General features: G+C 35.3%; 1 protein-coding gene across 4 annotated transcripts; it reads right to left on the bottom strand.

The window, feature by feature from the left end:
- Window positions 1-117: 117 nt before the first annotated feature.
- Window positions 118-16,852, bottom strand: LOC128167566 (phosphoinositide 3-kinase adapter protein 1-like). Of its 4 annotated transcripts, XM_052833358.1 has the most exons (17): window positions 16,731-16,852; window positions 12,200-12,238; window positions 11,579-12,067; window positions 10,815-10,941; window positions 10,474-10,722; window positions 7,689-7,888; window positions 6,597-6,705; window positions 6,115-6,234; window positions 5,761-5,850; window positions 5,251-5,403; window positions 4,666-4,985; window positions 4,294-4,357; window positions 3,691-3,776; window positions 3,226-3,270; window positions 1,785-1,829; window positions 1,431-1,481; window positions 118-383 (listed from the first exon to the last, which is right to left on the bottom strand). In XM_052833358.1, exons 3-17 carry the CDS (start codon window positions 12,044-12,046, stop codon window positions 276-278), a joined length of 2,235 nt encoding a protein of 744 aa, XP_052689318.1. In that variant the 5' UTR covers window positions 12,047-12,067; window positions 12,200-12,238; window positions 16,731-16,852; the 3' UTR covers window positions 118-275. The 4 variants fall into 4 exon arrangements, with proteins under 4 accessions (XP_052689318.1, XP_052689319.1, XP_052689320.1 ...); XM_052833359.1 differs by lacking the exon at window positions 1,785-1,829; XM_052833360.1 differs by lacking the exon at window positions 1,431-1,481.
- Between the last annotated feature and the right edge of the window lie 55 nt (window positions 16,853-16,907).

Raw genomic sequence — 16,907 nt, forward strand, 5'->3', positions numbered from 1 at the left:
ACATTGTATAGGTAATCCATTGTACTTGATAATCATATTTGTATCGCCTGAAATTTCGTGTTTTAACTGAAAACAAATACTTATTTTAAATGAACATTGTAAAAATGACACACTTGAAAAGCATGTAACTCAAAGATTTATTCCAAAAATTCAATGACAAAGAATCTCCAGTTCTTAACATTTAAAAATTGAAATAAAACTAGACATAAAAATGTATGTGACTTTCACTTTGTGTCATTCACAACGACTTTGGAGGGGGGGGGGAGGGGCACTGACTACTTGGGTCTAGTAGATCGTGGGGGGACGGGCGGAGGGCCCACGTGGTCCTCTGTTATTGGTTGCTGGAGGTAATGGTCCTTGTAAGATAGTCGTTTCGCCAAGGACTGTAAAAGAAAGAAAAGTTGTTATAGCAGATCCCAACGATATACATGAATACGTGTATAATTAAGATATTATGTTTTGATTGACATGTTGGATGCTAATATTTTCGGTTATTCTGACGAGAGTACGCTAAATAATGCAGCTATTATTTCAATTTTTACAAATACATTACGGATACACAATAAATTAAAGCCGACATACAACTGAAGTTTTACATTCTTCGCATGCGCTTATATTTCAAGTATCTACATGTACATGTATATCTATAAACATAAGGAAAGAAAAAATATCTGCTTTACAGATAACATTCATGAAACGTGGTGTACTGGATATTTAAACAATCGCTCGCATACAGATAAAGGGGAAAAAAAGCCCCCCCCCCGAAAAAATAAATAAAAAATAAACCAGCATGCGCGGATCCATAGGGGCTTGGGGGACTCTCCCCCCCCCCCCCCCCCCCTTGGAAAATTCAAATTTAAATTTAAATTCACATTATAAAATTCCAAAAATAGTATCCCCCGGACAAAAAAAAAATGGATCTGCGCACGCAGTGTCATGCCTCATAAATTTAGGTGAGGTAGATTGTACAATAATTTTAACATTACCATGGTGTACATTCAAAAAATTCGACTGTAACAGAGTTCATAGTTCTTAATCGAATAAAGGTAAGAAGAAAGAGGAATGAAAACAGTGCCAGTAAATTGACTTTCTTGTCATTTTAATCAAGGAAGTGTTAAACATTCATTTTAAAATTCAAAATAAAAGTTCAATAAATCTGATTCAATAAACTCATACCCTTATTTCTTTGAGATCAGTATGGTTTAAAAGCCTTCCACATGGTATAATCTGTATTTTTTGAAAATCTAGTACATGTAATTGTCGTATGCAATGAAACTCTTAAAAAATTTACAGTAAAATAAAATGGGCGGATCTAGAAATTGCAGATAAAAGCACTGCATGCGGTGATGTTGGTAGAAGTTCCGTGTGATGGAATGATTCTTAAGCTTGTGAAGGCTTTCAGATAACCAGTGCATCATACACATACGTACATAATGTCTGCTTCTATTCACATCTAAATGTTTGTTGATTAGTCGACGTTTCTTAAAATTGAAAGATCTCAAAAATTACTCAAATTTCCATGTGTTTTATTCCTCAAAATGTTTCCGATTCCGTAAATAAGCGTAAATACTCTGATACATAAATAGTATGTTACAATTCTTCTACTATCCTGTAAACATACAATAGTACACTATCCATGCATAAACAGGTTATAATTCATTCTATAATTCTATATCCTGAGGCATTCAGTCCTTTAATTATGTGAAAAAAATGACTATTATATATGGAATGATTAACGTGTTGTTTATAGCTAAGCATGTTTAGTATCCGATGAATATACATACATAAAATTGGTCTCGTTGTTCCAAATGATGATATTTTAAATTTCCCTTTAAAACCGAAATTCATTTTAATCACATTTAAACAGTGACGTTCGCGTATAAGTAATGAAACAAGTCAATACTACGCTGTTTGGTTTTTTTTTTTTAGATTTTAATAACAAAAGATCAAAAGTGGTTAATAAAAATGCGTTAGCATTTGTGATACAGGTCTTTTAAGGGGGCCTTAATGACTGTATTGGTCTCCTCTAGAAGAAGAGCTTATAAAAAATATTCCACTCTCGAAGCTATAAATAGAACCATTTTAACAAGAGCTTGGACGTTGGGTAGTTGTGTCAAACACAAATGTGACGTAGGCCTGTCTATTTCATTGCTAGCCACTCAGCCATGGCTTTTGAAATCAACATGATTTGTCTGGCTTTTGAGATAAGACTACGCAATTGAATCATATTTCGCTTGAAACCACGTCATTTTTAACATGTTTTGACGCAAGGAATAGATAGCTACGCCCTACTGAAAGTCCAAGGTCTTGTTAAAATGGTTCTATGTCATTTTTCTTCAGGAAAAAGCAATTTACTGGCACTGTACCAGTTATCGGCTAAAATTTAACGTTTTCTTTTTCGTATTTCCTTATTTTTTGATATTTTTGGATAAAAAATGACATACTTTAAAAGGTTTACCCCTTATTTATCAATCTGTTAGATTTTATCATTATTAAGAACTCAAAACATCTTGTTTCTGTGCTTTTTAACACGCCCCGAATTTGCTGAGTTTTACGATTTACTGTATCAGTTATTGGCTCGCGATTATAACATTAAAAAACCCTGTTGATTTGATACGTTGCAAAATGTAATTGTGGGGTAAAACTAAAGGTCGTAGGGATTATGATCGGACGTAAACAAAACTCATAAAATTATTCGTCTGTTATCATACGGTAATACACAAAATCGTAGACTATTCAATACATAATAGTAACAGGCAGACTGAAATCTACACGCCCCGTTTTTCGATTGGTCGAAATCTACAGCGAATCACGGATTGCACGAAATAATCATGATGATGTCAGACTCAAATTCCCATAGGAGACGATTTGGCTATTTCTTTTAGCTAACGTATAATCAATTGATTAATTAATTGAAAGAAAGATATTTATATAAACAATGAAATGCTTTCTTTGATGATTCATGCGGGTTATGAAGGTAGCGATCATTGTAGAAAAAAAAATTACATAACCCGCTAACGCGAACTCTCAGTTTAGCCGATAAATGTTACAGTACCAGTATATTTCTAAAAGTTTAAGGTAGATCTGAAGAGTAACTTATTGACCAACCAGCCTCTTAAAGCTTAACTTTTTACTTGGACCGGGATTGAAGAGAGAGAGAGAGACTGTGTGTGTGTTCCTTCACCAAGCAATTTGTATTTAACTCGGTAACAGAAACAAACATACCTTGTCATCACCAGTTGTTCCCCCTCGTCTCTGCGAGGTCGAATCCTGAGAAAAGAATATCAACATTTTTTTCTTATTCTAAAATGTGATGCAAAACGTATCAATCATCGCATAATGAAATACCAGGACTTGTGTATTTTGTAACATTTATTGATGTTCAATTTAAATAACCGAAAATATACTTTAAATACCTTGGCGATATCTAGATTAATATCATTTAATTGTATAAATTCTTCTAAACTAAACACAAGGTTACGTATGCACATGAATATTATTTAAAGCAAATATTTTATTCCTTAACTTTTTAAAGTTTGTCAATACAGAAAATGTTTGATCAGAGGGTAACACTTTTTAAAACTTATCTTCTCTTGATAAAAATGAGGGGAAAATGAATCGTGTTTGATTTAAGTTATGATATCTTTCAGCAATATCTAAGGAAATGGTGACCATGATCACGTGACTTACGTCAGAGTCGGTGTCCGAGGAGTGATACACGCTGTCCTGGGAACTTATGCTCATCCGGCTGTCACGGGAAGACCCCGAGGAGGAACCTACAGGGAACATGTCACAATTCAGTAAACGTATATATATTTCCTACACAATGACAGAATGAAGTGTAACTACAGGGAACATGTCACAACCCAGTTTATACGTATATAATTACAGGGAACATGTCAAAATTCAGTAGTGTAAGACTGCAGAGATGTGTGTGAAATTAGTAAAAGTATGGTTATGATTACGGATATATATCGCTGTTACGTAGCATCGGGGGGGGGGGGGGGGGTGGAGCCAGCTTTTCTTTCAGCTGGCGCCCATTTTTCTTATAACATATTTTTTCTATTGCATTTGAAAAAGCCCACCCCACCCACACATTTCCAAAACCTATACTACGTGCCTTTTTCTACAGTCAGAAGTCAGAATCAAGTAAGAATTATTACTTTATAGACAAGTTTGGAATTAAACAACATGGAATAGAATAATACGAAGATTTTTATGGACGAGTATTGGAAACTTAGACAGAATCTGACTTTGACACAGTCCCTGTTGTACGTGAACTAGCGGACTTACTTCCTGAGCTAAGTGTGCTAGCTCTGTTTTGGGTCCAGTCCGCAACACGTTCATAAGTTGTATGCTAAAAGCGAAAGTGATAATATTATCAGTATGTAAACAGTATTTATTGACTTAGGAACGCGCGATTTGTCTCTTTTGGAAATATTTGACATTAGATATACAAAATTCAAAAGGTTAGACTTGACATTCAGTTCAAAGAACCTATCGCCACATGGTACGGATTCGACTTCGAAAATTTGCTATGATGGTTATACACAATATAACAACCAATGGAACACAGTTGTAGTTGTTTTGGATATTATCATTTCAACCAAGTTTTCAAAGCAAGGATTAAAAACAAAGAGAAAAAATGAAAAAGTTATCAAATGCCTTAATTTTGGGTTGGTATATGTCTTCTCTGGATGACTTCCTGCCACCAAAGGTCGACTTGATTCTCTCAAACAGCGACTGGCGCTCGCCTCGGGCCTTGGCCTGGTGAATGACCCCGGCATATGTGTTTCTCATATCCTCTAAGCCTTTCTGCCGGTCCTTCATGGACATCTTAAAACTCCGGTTCCTCTCCCTCCAAGCGCTGTACAGCCGCTCCGCCTCGTCTATAGAGAACTCCTTCTCTGACACCCCTTTCTGGATCTCAATGAGTTCGTCCAGGGAGGAGGACCCTAAGCTCCCCGGGCTTCTCTCTATGTTTACTGTCAAATTAAGAAATACTCTTTCTCTAAATCTACTGTCAAATTCAGAAAAACACCGTTTATATTTACTGCTCAAATCAAATATACACTTCAGCTATATATTCTGCCAAAATCAGAAATACACTTTATCATTATATATTGACAGTATAATAATGCACTATACTATATTCAGATATAAACTTTCTTTACATAAACTACCGAAATCAGACATGCACTATGTTTCTAATTGTAGAAGAATTAATGAATACAAAAATGATAATCTTACGTCCAGAGCCGGACATCCCCATCAACTCCGCCGGCGACATTGATCTGTTGGATGGGGGTTCCTGGCCTCTCTCTGGTCTGAGGGAATCACTGGAGAAACTTCTTTTGACCACCGGGGGACTAGGGCTAGGATTTCGTTTTGCAAACTGTGGACCTTTCAAAACAATATTTAAAAAAATATATCTGTTTTAGATATATAACGTTTTTTTCAATGCTTTTATTATTATTTTCTAGAGTTTGTGATATCTAAGACACGTAGCTAATTTGAGATTGAATCTAATCTTGTAAATATCTTGCGATCTGTAAGAATTCTTATATGCACTTAGAGATGTTAAAACGAGATCAAGATCTTATAAAAATGATACTAACTGAAACCTCATATAGATATACGCTGAAACAAACATAGGAAGAAGTCACGTATTCCGTGTGACAATTACTCTTAAACAGGTAAAATAAAGCAGTTTGGATTTCCCTATGAGTAAGGATCAGGGAGAGAAAAGGCTAAGGTCACCTTCAGGTTTTTTTGTTGGTTCACGGATCACGAAGGATTTACTTTGAGGGAGAGGAAGTTCCTTTCTCTTTGGAGTCTCTGGTTTGATTTCTATAAATACCACATTCAAAAAATAGCACATTATTGTTTTCACAAATCCGACACTATATAAGCTACATGTATATCACATTATATTGCTTATTTTTCGTTTGATTCTCTTCTGACATTCAATGAATTAATATCAATTTTATCAAAGTTCTATCGACATAAAAGGGAGATAAGTATGTGTTCCAAAATCCCGACAAACAGCTACAAGTACCGCTTTTTAGAGTTAGAAACAACGCTGGTTTTTTGGTAAAGTAATTCAGTACACACCTTCCGGTTCCTCCAGTATGGGCTCACTGATTGACTTGGGTAGGGGTGGCCTGGACTGCTTTTTGGGAACGGGTGGTAGTTTCTTTTTGGGTTTACTTGTGTGGAGTTTTTGTAACTTTTCTGAAAGCAGAAAACTTAAGCTGAAAAACTCTATCGACTTACATGTATATTGAAAAAAGTGTTGAACTTTTCCTCTATCTATATTTGAGCAGCTTTTTCCTGTTATGCATTACAAAGTATCATTTTCACTACTATGTATATTCTTTCCTAGATTCAATTCTTTATCATTTTAATTTTTAGACGAGGACCTACTCATTTTAAGCGTGTTCGATTTTAAAATCCATTTCCGGTATCATCATAAAATATCAATGACTTCGACACAGGTACTTCTAACCAAGGAAGTAAATATTATCAACAAATAAGTGGGTGATATAATAGCTTTCAACAGTCAGAGCAATGGTTGGTGTGGATTGCTCACTTACCTGTCGTCTCCTTGTGCTCTTCCTGTAGCTCAGACCTGTTGTTATACAGGTGCTCGCCCGTCATGTGTAGGTACAGCTCGTCAGAGACCTCAATCACCGCCGCGGTCTCCTACCAAAGAAAAGGGTGAAGCAGAATGATAACATTTGTATGAAGAGCACTGCTTGGTCAATAATTAGTTACAGTGACAATTACAGAACAGCATTTCTATTAATCAAATGGTTCATGGGTTACAAAACTCACACAAGCTACAAATCTAAGGTTTTTTTGCATCAGTTTTTACAAAACGTTGTACTCCAACTAATTGCAAAATATTTGATGGCTGGAAATATCCATTAGTCATTGACAGATTACAGTAGATATAAACATGCACGCACGTCTCTCTCTCTCTCTCTCTCTCTCTCTCTCTCTCTCTCTCTCTCTCTCTCTCTCTCTCTCTCTCTCTCTCTCAAAAGAATTATGTAAAAACATCCCCGGAAAGACAAGAGATAAATATATCTACAATGTAAGCATTCAAGTGGGCATATTCGTTATCAACTTGCATTTCCACTTTCCCATACAGTATTACATTGACAGAACGTGAAGATGTTTCGTGATTTTTTTTGTGTTACTCATACCCCATTAAGATTGTCGTTGTTGAATGGACAAATAGGAAGGAAGATGTACGTGTGTTTACGTTATCTTGACTAAGCCACATCAATGTAGAAAAAGTAGAAAAGTACGTTAATAAGTAATTTTTACCATTGGTTTGATGAGGTGTTACGGATTTAACACTTAATTTAAATATGAATAGTAATGAAAAGGCTTATTATAAATGGCAGATATGTAAGGTCGTAAAATCTTCAAGCAGTGTGCACCAATCAGTTGCAAACACTTCTAAACAACTATACCAAACATCATCCCCCCCCCCCCCCCCCCCCCCAAAAAAAAAAAAAAAAAAACCCACATGAGCAGAAAATCGTGACAATAGTTTTAAAGAATTTTACAAACGTGATTCACAAACATTTTTATTTAGAAAACATGCATATATAACTCTTTCTAACAATTCTGAAAACCGCTTTGATAGCAATAACAAAATGAAGCTTAATGCTTACGACAAACATTCTGATGAAGCTGGCTAGTTCGTGGAATCCCTCTTTGTCTGCTATTTGGGCGGGATCAAGGCCGTCTTTATTCTCGATGTGGAAGGCGGCCAGGGACCCAGGTGTGTCAAGGACGGAGCAGCAGAGATCGGTCAGTCCATACTGGGCGGCGAAGTGGAGGAGGGTGGGAATCCCGTAGTCACTCCGCTTTACTACAAATCATTATCATCATCATCATCATCATCATCATTATCATCATCATATATAGTTTAATACGGATGTGATAAAAAACATTAAATTAGATCAAATCAACGAACAAAACTAGAAAATGTGTTCCGATCAGTACATTTCAATATATATTTCCCGAGTGCTAATATGTCAAAATATTGAATACCCCAAAAACAGATGAGGAGTTCTTATAACAACCCATTATGAATCAAGACAGTCCTCTTCAGATGAATTTGTTTGTATCCAACATATTCTAAAACATCTGGATACAGTGAAGGTCTGGCCAAACTACAATCGGGGGGGGGGGGGGGGGGGTGGTGCAGGCGAACCACGGGACACAAGGAACAATCTAAACCGGATTTAACGACCCAACAAAACCAAAAGCATACCGGTATACACTTGAGTGTAGGTAACATATGATCTAATGTTTAAATAAGAGAAAAAGCATCCAAAATTCTGTTTGTATATACATATATCTTTTCAACATCGCTCAAGGGGAGAGATTCTAAAATTTAAAAAAAATCGTTTTCACTAAAGCATTAAGTAAAAAAGGAAAATGCTTTGGCACTTGAGTGAATTTCAAACAAAAACTTTTGTACACATGCGGGGAAAATGTGTTTGTTTGTTTGTTTGTTTGTTGTTCAATTTTTTCAAATGCTTATAAGGTCTATTTTTTCCATCGAATACTTATAATCTTAACAATGTTGATTGTTGATGTTTAATAAAATTAATTCTCATTTCATACTTTTGATATTAATTCTCCAACGACGATTTTTAGATCGAACTTAAGATGTATCAACATTAAAAACGGAGGACAGAGGTCTAGTATTACGGATCCTTCGTCCATACGTAACTTTCTTAATCATTAATACAGCAATTCCAAGTAGTTAAACTTATTTTACATGAATTATATAAGACATTTTGGGCATATCATCTAAAGAGGGGGGGGGGGGGGTGTTATCAGGGGGGGGGGGTGTTATCGGGGGGGGGGGGGGGGGTCTAGAACCCCCTCCCCTTAAGGAATTTCAAATTTGTTTAAGTTATGTCTTCTACTAATTAACAATTTTTAATTGTCAATGAGTCCATGACTAATTAGTCATGGACTCATTGACAATTAAAAATTGTTAATTAGTAGAAGACAGTTACATTGTAAAAAAAAAGCCGAAAAAAAGTCCTTGCATTTGCCGTAACACACATACACCCCTACGAAAAAAGTAAATTCCGGATCCGCGCATGGAGATCTAAAGTGATGTGTTTTATATAACGTTGATATAATTGCGTTTGTAAGTCGAGTTAGCGATTGAATTTTTTCAATTAAATTGATAAAATCAGATTGGATGTCAGTGCTATGTGGGGTTAGAGAGATGTATGTATAACTGTCTTGTTATAACATGTACATGTATCATATTCTGTAATCAATTAGACCCAAAGAAACTCGACAACTTAACGTAAATTTCCCTATTCTTAGACAAACTCGAAATTATAACATCCGCTCTATAATATTATGATATGACATAACCAGGGATCTACTACATGTATATATAAAAATTATACGTCCCTGACATAATTCATTACAAAAATCATTTCATCGTTAAAGCTTGTATCATAGAAGGTTGAGTGCCTGTGAAAAATGAAAGAAAAAATTGAGAGTATATAAGGAATAAGGAATCATTCTTTGAGTATTATGAGGTGATAATTTTGGTCGGGGCGTGATCAAATTCAATAAAGACCGAAGGGCTTTATGATAGATTTGATCACGCCCCGACCGAAATTATCACCATAATATTCAAAGAATGATTCCTTACTACTAATATTTATATAATTTTAAACCATCTTACGATTAAATAAGCAAACCCCGCTGGCACCTCAATTTGGCTTTATGAGTTATATAGTACAAAATCGATACGTAGTGTTATCATAGGCAAAGACACAGGAAAATGTAAATATAAAAATATCTATCCATTTCAGATTTATCTACAGTCTATATTTGTTGTATATAACTGTATCAGAATCAGATATTTTCGTTTTCCGTTCCGTGTTTTAGAAACTCCCGATTGTATCATCTACGATTTTCTTTGAATCGAACGTTTTACTCTTTTGAGAATATGATTTGAAAAAAAAAGATCAAACACAAACAGATCGGGTAAAAATCACAGTTTTCCAAAATACACAATATAAGTCGCCTTAATTAAAAGTCACTTAATTTTATACGATTGACGAGTCACCATTTTACACCAGTTGAGTCGCCAAAATTCACTAAATGAGTCACCATAATTACACTAGATGAGTCGCCTTTTTAATACAGTAGATGAGCCATGCACCATAATACACTAAATGAGTCACCATAATATACTAGTTGAGTCGCCTTTTTACACTAAATGAATTTCCCTAATACACGAAATGCGTTGCCTTTATACACTAGATTGAGTCGCAACAATATACTACAGATGGGTCAGTATAATATACGAAAGTAAGTCGCCCTAATCTTATAAAAAAACTAGGTGATTCGCCCTAATACATTAGATGTCATCATAAACGAGGTGATTCGCAATGATAAACTTAATCTAACCTTTGTTTGACATCATATGAACGTTAGCGGCTTGATGCAGCGTCAGATCGGCGGGCAGACTGGCTTCATAGATCTCCACCAACTTCCGGTCCAGTTCCTGCATGTTGTCTTTATTAAGTCCGAGGGACTGGGCCAGGAAACTGATGGACCGGAAGGCCTCTAGTGACGGCGTTTGGTATGTGAACGGACAGTGGTGAACGGGGCTGCCATCGACATAAACAGTTATCTTCGTCACCCCGAAGTCGTGCACTGAAAGATATAACCGAGAGCCACATTGAGTGCAAACACAAACACGTTTATTTTAATGAAAGGAAACCTCCATATGACTGATGTATGCTTACATGGCGCTTTGAATGTGTACGTCTGGTCATTCTGTCGTCTGCAGTCAATGTACTCCCCTCCCTCTAACTTAACTTGGACCGTTCCTGACGGTTTATCATGAAAGATGATGGCAATTTTCTCATTGGACTGAAGAAAAAAATATGACTGGATTGTTTTAAATGTTTTACAATGTGTATGTGCATCGTGCTGTACATACTATCTTACTTAATCGATTGAATAAGAAGTCTGTTGCTCAAATATAGACTGCATTTGACTTTTTGTATGTTGTACGATGTCTGCATATAACATACTCTTTAATTAATTACTCATTTAATTTACTGTTGATTTAAAATTTGATTTGAGAAAACTTCTCTAAAACCGAGAAGTACGAGCCAATCAGAACTTTCCCTACCATCCTAAGGCACACGGCATTGGGTGATTTAAAAAAAAGAATTAACCTTTCAAGGACACGGAAGCGTTTCAAATATCAGCTGACCTGTGTTTTTTTTATTTTTTTTTATAAACGAGGACATTTAATCTGTTATAAGTTTTTATGGACTCTCATAGGTATATGCTGTTTTTATTTACACATACCTTATGAACGCTATCAGGTGTAATGACAGGTATGGTGTTATGTTCTGACCTCTGTCATCAGATATCATTTTTTGTCAAATACCGTTCAAGCTTTTAATTCAACATATTTTAAGGCACATTAAAATTCATCAGGTATGACTTTCCATTCACCCTAAGGGCTTGGGTGGTAAGAACATACCGTTTAACTTACCTTATGTACTCTATCAGGTATGATTTCCAGAGTCTTTCTTTTATGTCGCTTCTTTTTTCTGCTCTTTTCCTGTTCATCCACGAGTCCCGCCAAATCAGCGATGACCTTTTGACATTGTCCAGAACTTCCATCACACTGAATCTCCCTCCACTTTGAAGAGTTCGAAAATCTGTCCTTGACCTTACCAAACTCCTCTGCGAGAGAGGACCAGACTATCACAGCAACACTTTGATGGCTGTTTAACTTATCAGACACGGAGCTGTTCGGCTCCAGTAGACACTCCACCAGATTCATTGTAAGAATGACCACAACCACAGAACACTCACTAAAGGTCTTCTCCGTCTCCACGGAGTCGACTTTGACACTAAGGGACACATGGGTCAGAATGGACTTGTCCAGTAATTTGGTGAAATATTTCTCCCAGCTCTGACCGTCATCCGGTGAGTACAGAAGACAAACATGGGGCATCGTGGAAACCTCGTTTCAAATCTAATTTTAGACAGTTTTCATTTTAAAAAAAATACACTGTCAAGGTCAGCGTCTGAACGCATTTGATTTTTCATTTACAGTGATAATTTTTGATCATGTTTGTGTAAGAAGAAAAAAAATAGGATCACTCACCTTGGAAAGCGTTATATTCCTTACATTTCTATGGTCCGACTGTAAGAAAAGAAATAAACTCGTGTTGATATCATCTAATTCAACCGACATATTGTAGGTATAACAAAATGGATGATAGAGTGTATTAAAGCATGAACCTGCCAGGAAGTAAACCTGGCGCTATATGTCCTGTCACATAGGTACCTTTTGTTTTCTAATACCCCTGTTTGACCCTCAGTATAAAGAAGATCTATGGTCGATATCTAAACTTCCTGTAATTTCACTGCGCATTGGCTTACTTATGTTATAACTATTTGCAAAAGAAATAGAATGCAAGAACTTGTGTTTATGACCGAGAATGTTTGATAAATAGACTAAAATAGTCATTGGTTAATTGAACGTCCGCATAACGTTTCGTTATTATTCTATGTTATGTAATTTCTCAGTTTCTTTCTTTACATGTTCAATACCTTCTTTGAAAAAAAAAATGGCCATACACTGTGCATACATCAACTATAATGATAGAGTGTTCTTTTTAACTCACCAACAAGCATTAGACCTTTTAAAATTTTCACACATATATTATTTGTTTTGGTATATGGAGATAATAAAACATTATTTTTGGGTGTAAACACTTTAGAATCTTTGCCAAGTATATACTTATGTACACATGCATTGAAATACTAATCATGTGTTGTATGCTGTCATCTACAATACAAGTCTTTGCTCATGAATTCAATTCAGTTCTTCAAAGAAATTTTTGCTGTGGATTTGTAAGCATAAATATTAAATAACGAGATAAACGTTTCAGATTTATGACTTGACAAATGAAATATGTTTTCTGGATAGTTTTCTTAATTCTGATATGATTAAGAATTACATATAGAAAAAAAATCACCATCTGGATTTCCGAAGTCTATCTTTAGGTTTTTAGGTGGAAATTGAACGTATATTAATTTTCTTATAAACTTCACAATTCTTAGTCACAGTATTTTTGACTTAATTATTTCCTTGTGTCTTAAATAGTGTCAAACATAAAAATATCAAGTCCCTGATTTTACCCTGATAAAAAATGTTTTTCCAACTTTGAGCATACCGCATAAAGGAGACTTAGAAGAACTAGACATTTTTCACACAGGAAAAAGGCAAAATGTGCTAATCAATAAAAATCGTCTTTATTTACATGGGTGGGAAAACTGAATGCAAGGTTTAGTTTGTGGGTGTACTCTTTACCTTAGTCTAATGTAAAGTTCAGATTTCATGGACTGATTACAAATGATGACACACACACACACAATACATATTACATTTTTTTCTACCTAACATTAAATGACCCCCCCCCCCCCCTTTCGACGGATCAAAATTAGCCTAAATTCAGTTAGCAGTGTATTGTGGATCCTCAGTGGTTATGCTGTGTATACCTGAGTATTAGCATACACGGAATTTTTATAGATATCGCCCGAAAACTCGCGTGATTATAAATCCCTTATCTCAAGTTATAGACTGATTTTGTACATTTTGTAATGGACGGTCATACACCACATTGAATAGAAAAACTACAAAAGACAATGAGCTCAAGTGAATAGTCTTATGAATATATATCTGGAAAATGAATGAAAACAACCCCTCTCCCTTCTAAACAAGAAGATATTTTTTAAACACGCATTCTTAACCCGAGCCTAGATATGTCACCAGTCTAATTCATTTACAGTTGAAGCAATCAGTATTGTATCAAGCACTTCACAATGCTTGTCTTCATAGATTTTGTTTGCATTTGGATAACACCCCTATATAATTCTTGTTAAAAGCACATTTCAATACAATAACAAAAATGCCAAATTATGCACGGAAGTACTCATGATCACTCACGAACGTCACCTGCCTACAATTCGTTCAAAAACAGGTAACAATGAATGAGAGAGTTTTGAAATGGTTCCTGCATAGCAATAATTTTGTTGAAATTCGTTCGTTCGATGATACACATGCGCCACGTCAAATGGCGCTTTTGTTTTTTCATTTATAAATAATATTTTAAATATATGAATTAAGTTGCAGCATTGGTTCACATCAGAGATATTTTTTTCATTCTTTGCTTACTAGTAATTCTAAGGATATACTAGAGCCCCATCCCAACCTCCAACCCCAGGCAGTATGATCATTTTTTTTTTATTGAACATGAAATACGAAGTGGCTGTAATTCATCAGAACAATGTTTATTTAAAAAATACCAAAATAAAAACTAATTTTAGTTTTGTATTTATAATGTCTTGTACGTAAAACTGTTTCTTAAAAAGAAAATTCTGTTCTTTAACTAGGAAAATAGACAGATATGCTCCCCGATTTAGAACCCCCATACTTCACATTTGTATTAAGGAGTTGATAATCTATACGTGCATTTTTTTCTCATTCTAATCTCTGTGTACCATGGTGCACTTACATGGAATTATGATCGAAATAAATGGATGTACACAAACTGTAGTTTAGTGACAAAATCCCCGAAACTGTCGGACGAAAACATGGACTATATTAAAACATAGACACGTTCATCAACAAAGATTGCAACACAACACAGCTGTAACCGAGTGGGAAACAATTCTGGTAATTTTCGTGCACAACCTGTGGACTTCCTTTTCCTCCCCAAAAGACCAGGGACAAGCACCAAATTATCGATACCCAGAAATTGATGGTGAAAGTGCAAATTTAGTATGAAATTAAATAATCATGATTTAGCCTTCTCTAAAAATGTTTCTATACAGGAAAATAGTTATTCCTTAATTGTAAAGTTGAGTTAAAAGTTGAATTTGTCATTATTGATGCAAATTGGTCAAGAATCAGGGAACTTTATGATTAACAATTTAAGTAAATACATGTTTACTCAACAAATCGGTTCCACAGACTTGAACTTTGGCTTGATCAAGAGCATTGATGTGAATTCTATTATCGACAACATAGGATATAAACTATATAATTGATGAAAATGTATTATTCCACTCTATGCGGTTATGAAGTCCTGAAACTCTCTCGAAATTATTGCACTTTAGTTAAATGATAAAGTTAAAATAGCTAAACGAAATTATTCCTCTGCCCCCACCCCCCACCCCTTCTTCCCAAAAATGTTAGATCCTAGATCCTGGATCCACACTTGTTCATATTCAGACATCATACTTAATGAAACATGTTTATAACTTTTTTTCCATTCTATAAGATGCCTTTTTTAAGTGTGTAGATCTCACAACGTTTTAGCAACTCATCTTGTTTTGTTGTAAGTAAGGCTCTTTGATATACGATCTGATGTTCTGTAATTGGTCCGTACGTCTGTTCACTTAGAGCTGAAGCTCTGGTTTGCTTTGGTTTGTCCAAGCTCACTTAGAGATGAAGCTTTGGTTTGTCCAAGCTCTAAGTGAGTACTTCTAAATAAACATACGCCATGGTAATACTTGAGGCCTCAGACAAAACAGAAACAAAAACCTAATAAAAACAGACCAAAACTAAACGGAATAAATCTGGTCTCCTTTTTAGACGCATACTTTACGAGTGTCTTTATGACCTAGTTAAGACATTTCTTATCGTTTTAGGCAAATAAAAGTGTTATAAATGTTATCACTGCGATACCTACAAATTCTAAAATCAAAATCAAAGACCCCATCCCCTAAACACCCTGTTTGTGTTCATGAAACTGCAAAGACAGGATGCTCATATTACCATCACATTTTTAATGTTTGATACAACGACATATACGTATACATGTAAGTAAAACTTTGACCACAAAGGTAGAGATATTCTTTGATCTACAGTGATATACGAGTGAGAAGAAATGGATTTTTATTTGTAATATATCTTCTACATATCCCCATAATCGGGGCGCTGTTTCAGAAGATATCACTGAATGAACAGGCAATTCATATTGGTATTATTAAGATTTGATTTTGATGGGTTTTTTCCGTAGCGAGTATACCGTACCGCTCATAAAGTTCTTTAAAAACTCAAGTCATTGGCATTTAAATCCTTATTCATGTTTACAAAACATACATCTTTTATATTAAAAACGAAGGAATCGTGCAACACAAAATAAATAAAAAAGAATTAAAAAAACCCTCTCTAGTCTGTGCTTTGTTTAAAGTGTCTTGATCAGTGCCCCCCCCCCCCCCCCCCCCAAGTCTTAAAGTAAGCCCCAGTTAACGCCCACCATGTAAAATACACATTGACTACCCAGACGCCAGAAGCTAATATGAAGAATTCGACCAGAACAGGTATTATAATTTATTTGAACCGTAACTGGTGATCCATGAAAAAATAAAATGATTAAACAGTGCTGTTCCTCAATATCATTTATCAGAGCTGGCTTTATGAATTAAAGTAGTCATCTAGGCAGAGCAGTACCACTTACACCGCTGTACTATCGCGCTAAATTGCACAGTATCTGACATAATTTAAAAATAGAACGTCTCTCTGTCATCGGCGATTTTTTTAAACTGTTATATTACCTTGCCAGTTAAGATGTCATTTGGACAAACTAATGGAGTATCAGAAATAATGGCATACGATTACTTACCTCTCCCGTACAAAAATGACTGCCTCTTTAGCCCCGACATCGATTTTGGAAGGATTGGGGACGTCTTTCCTATTTCCTTTTTTTATTTATATATCAACAAGGAAGTAACACATATTTAGACTTGACATTTAAATCACGTGACTTAAAGCGAAGACACTGTCTAAAAGAAGAAAACAC

The sequence above is a fragment of the Crassostrea angulata genome, chromosome 10 (assembly GCF_025612915.1).
Source record: "Crassostrea angulata isolate pt1a10 chromosome 10, ASM2561291v2, whole genome shotgun sequence".
Lineage (NCBI taxonomy): Eukaryota > Metazoa > Mollusca > Bivalvia > Ostreida > Ostreidae > Magallana > Magallana angulata.

Bases quoted from the DNA above. Each gene is read 5' to 3' on its own strand.
- LOC128167566 (XM_052833358.1), bottom strand. From the start codon at position 12,046: ATGCCCCATGTTTGTCTTCTGTACTCACCGGATGACGGTCAGAGCTGG. The intron at 7,889-10,473 runs GTTAGATTAAGT...AATGATTTGTAG, and splicing joins TCATATGATGTCAAACAAAG to TAAAGCGGAGTGACTACGGG. The intron at 6,235-6,596 runs GTAAGTGAGCAA...TTCTGCTTTCAG, and splicing joins AGAGCACAAGGAGACGACAG to AAAAGTTACAAAAACTCCAC.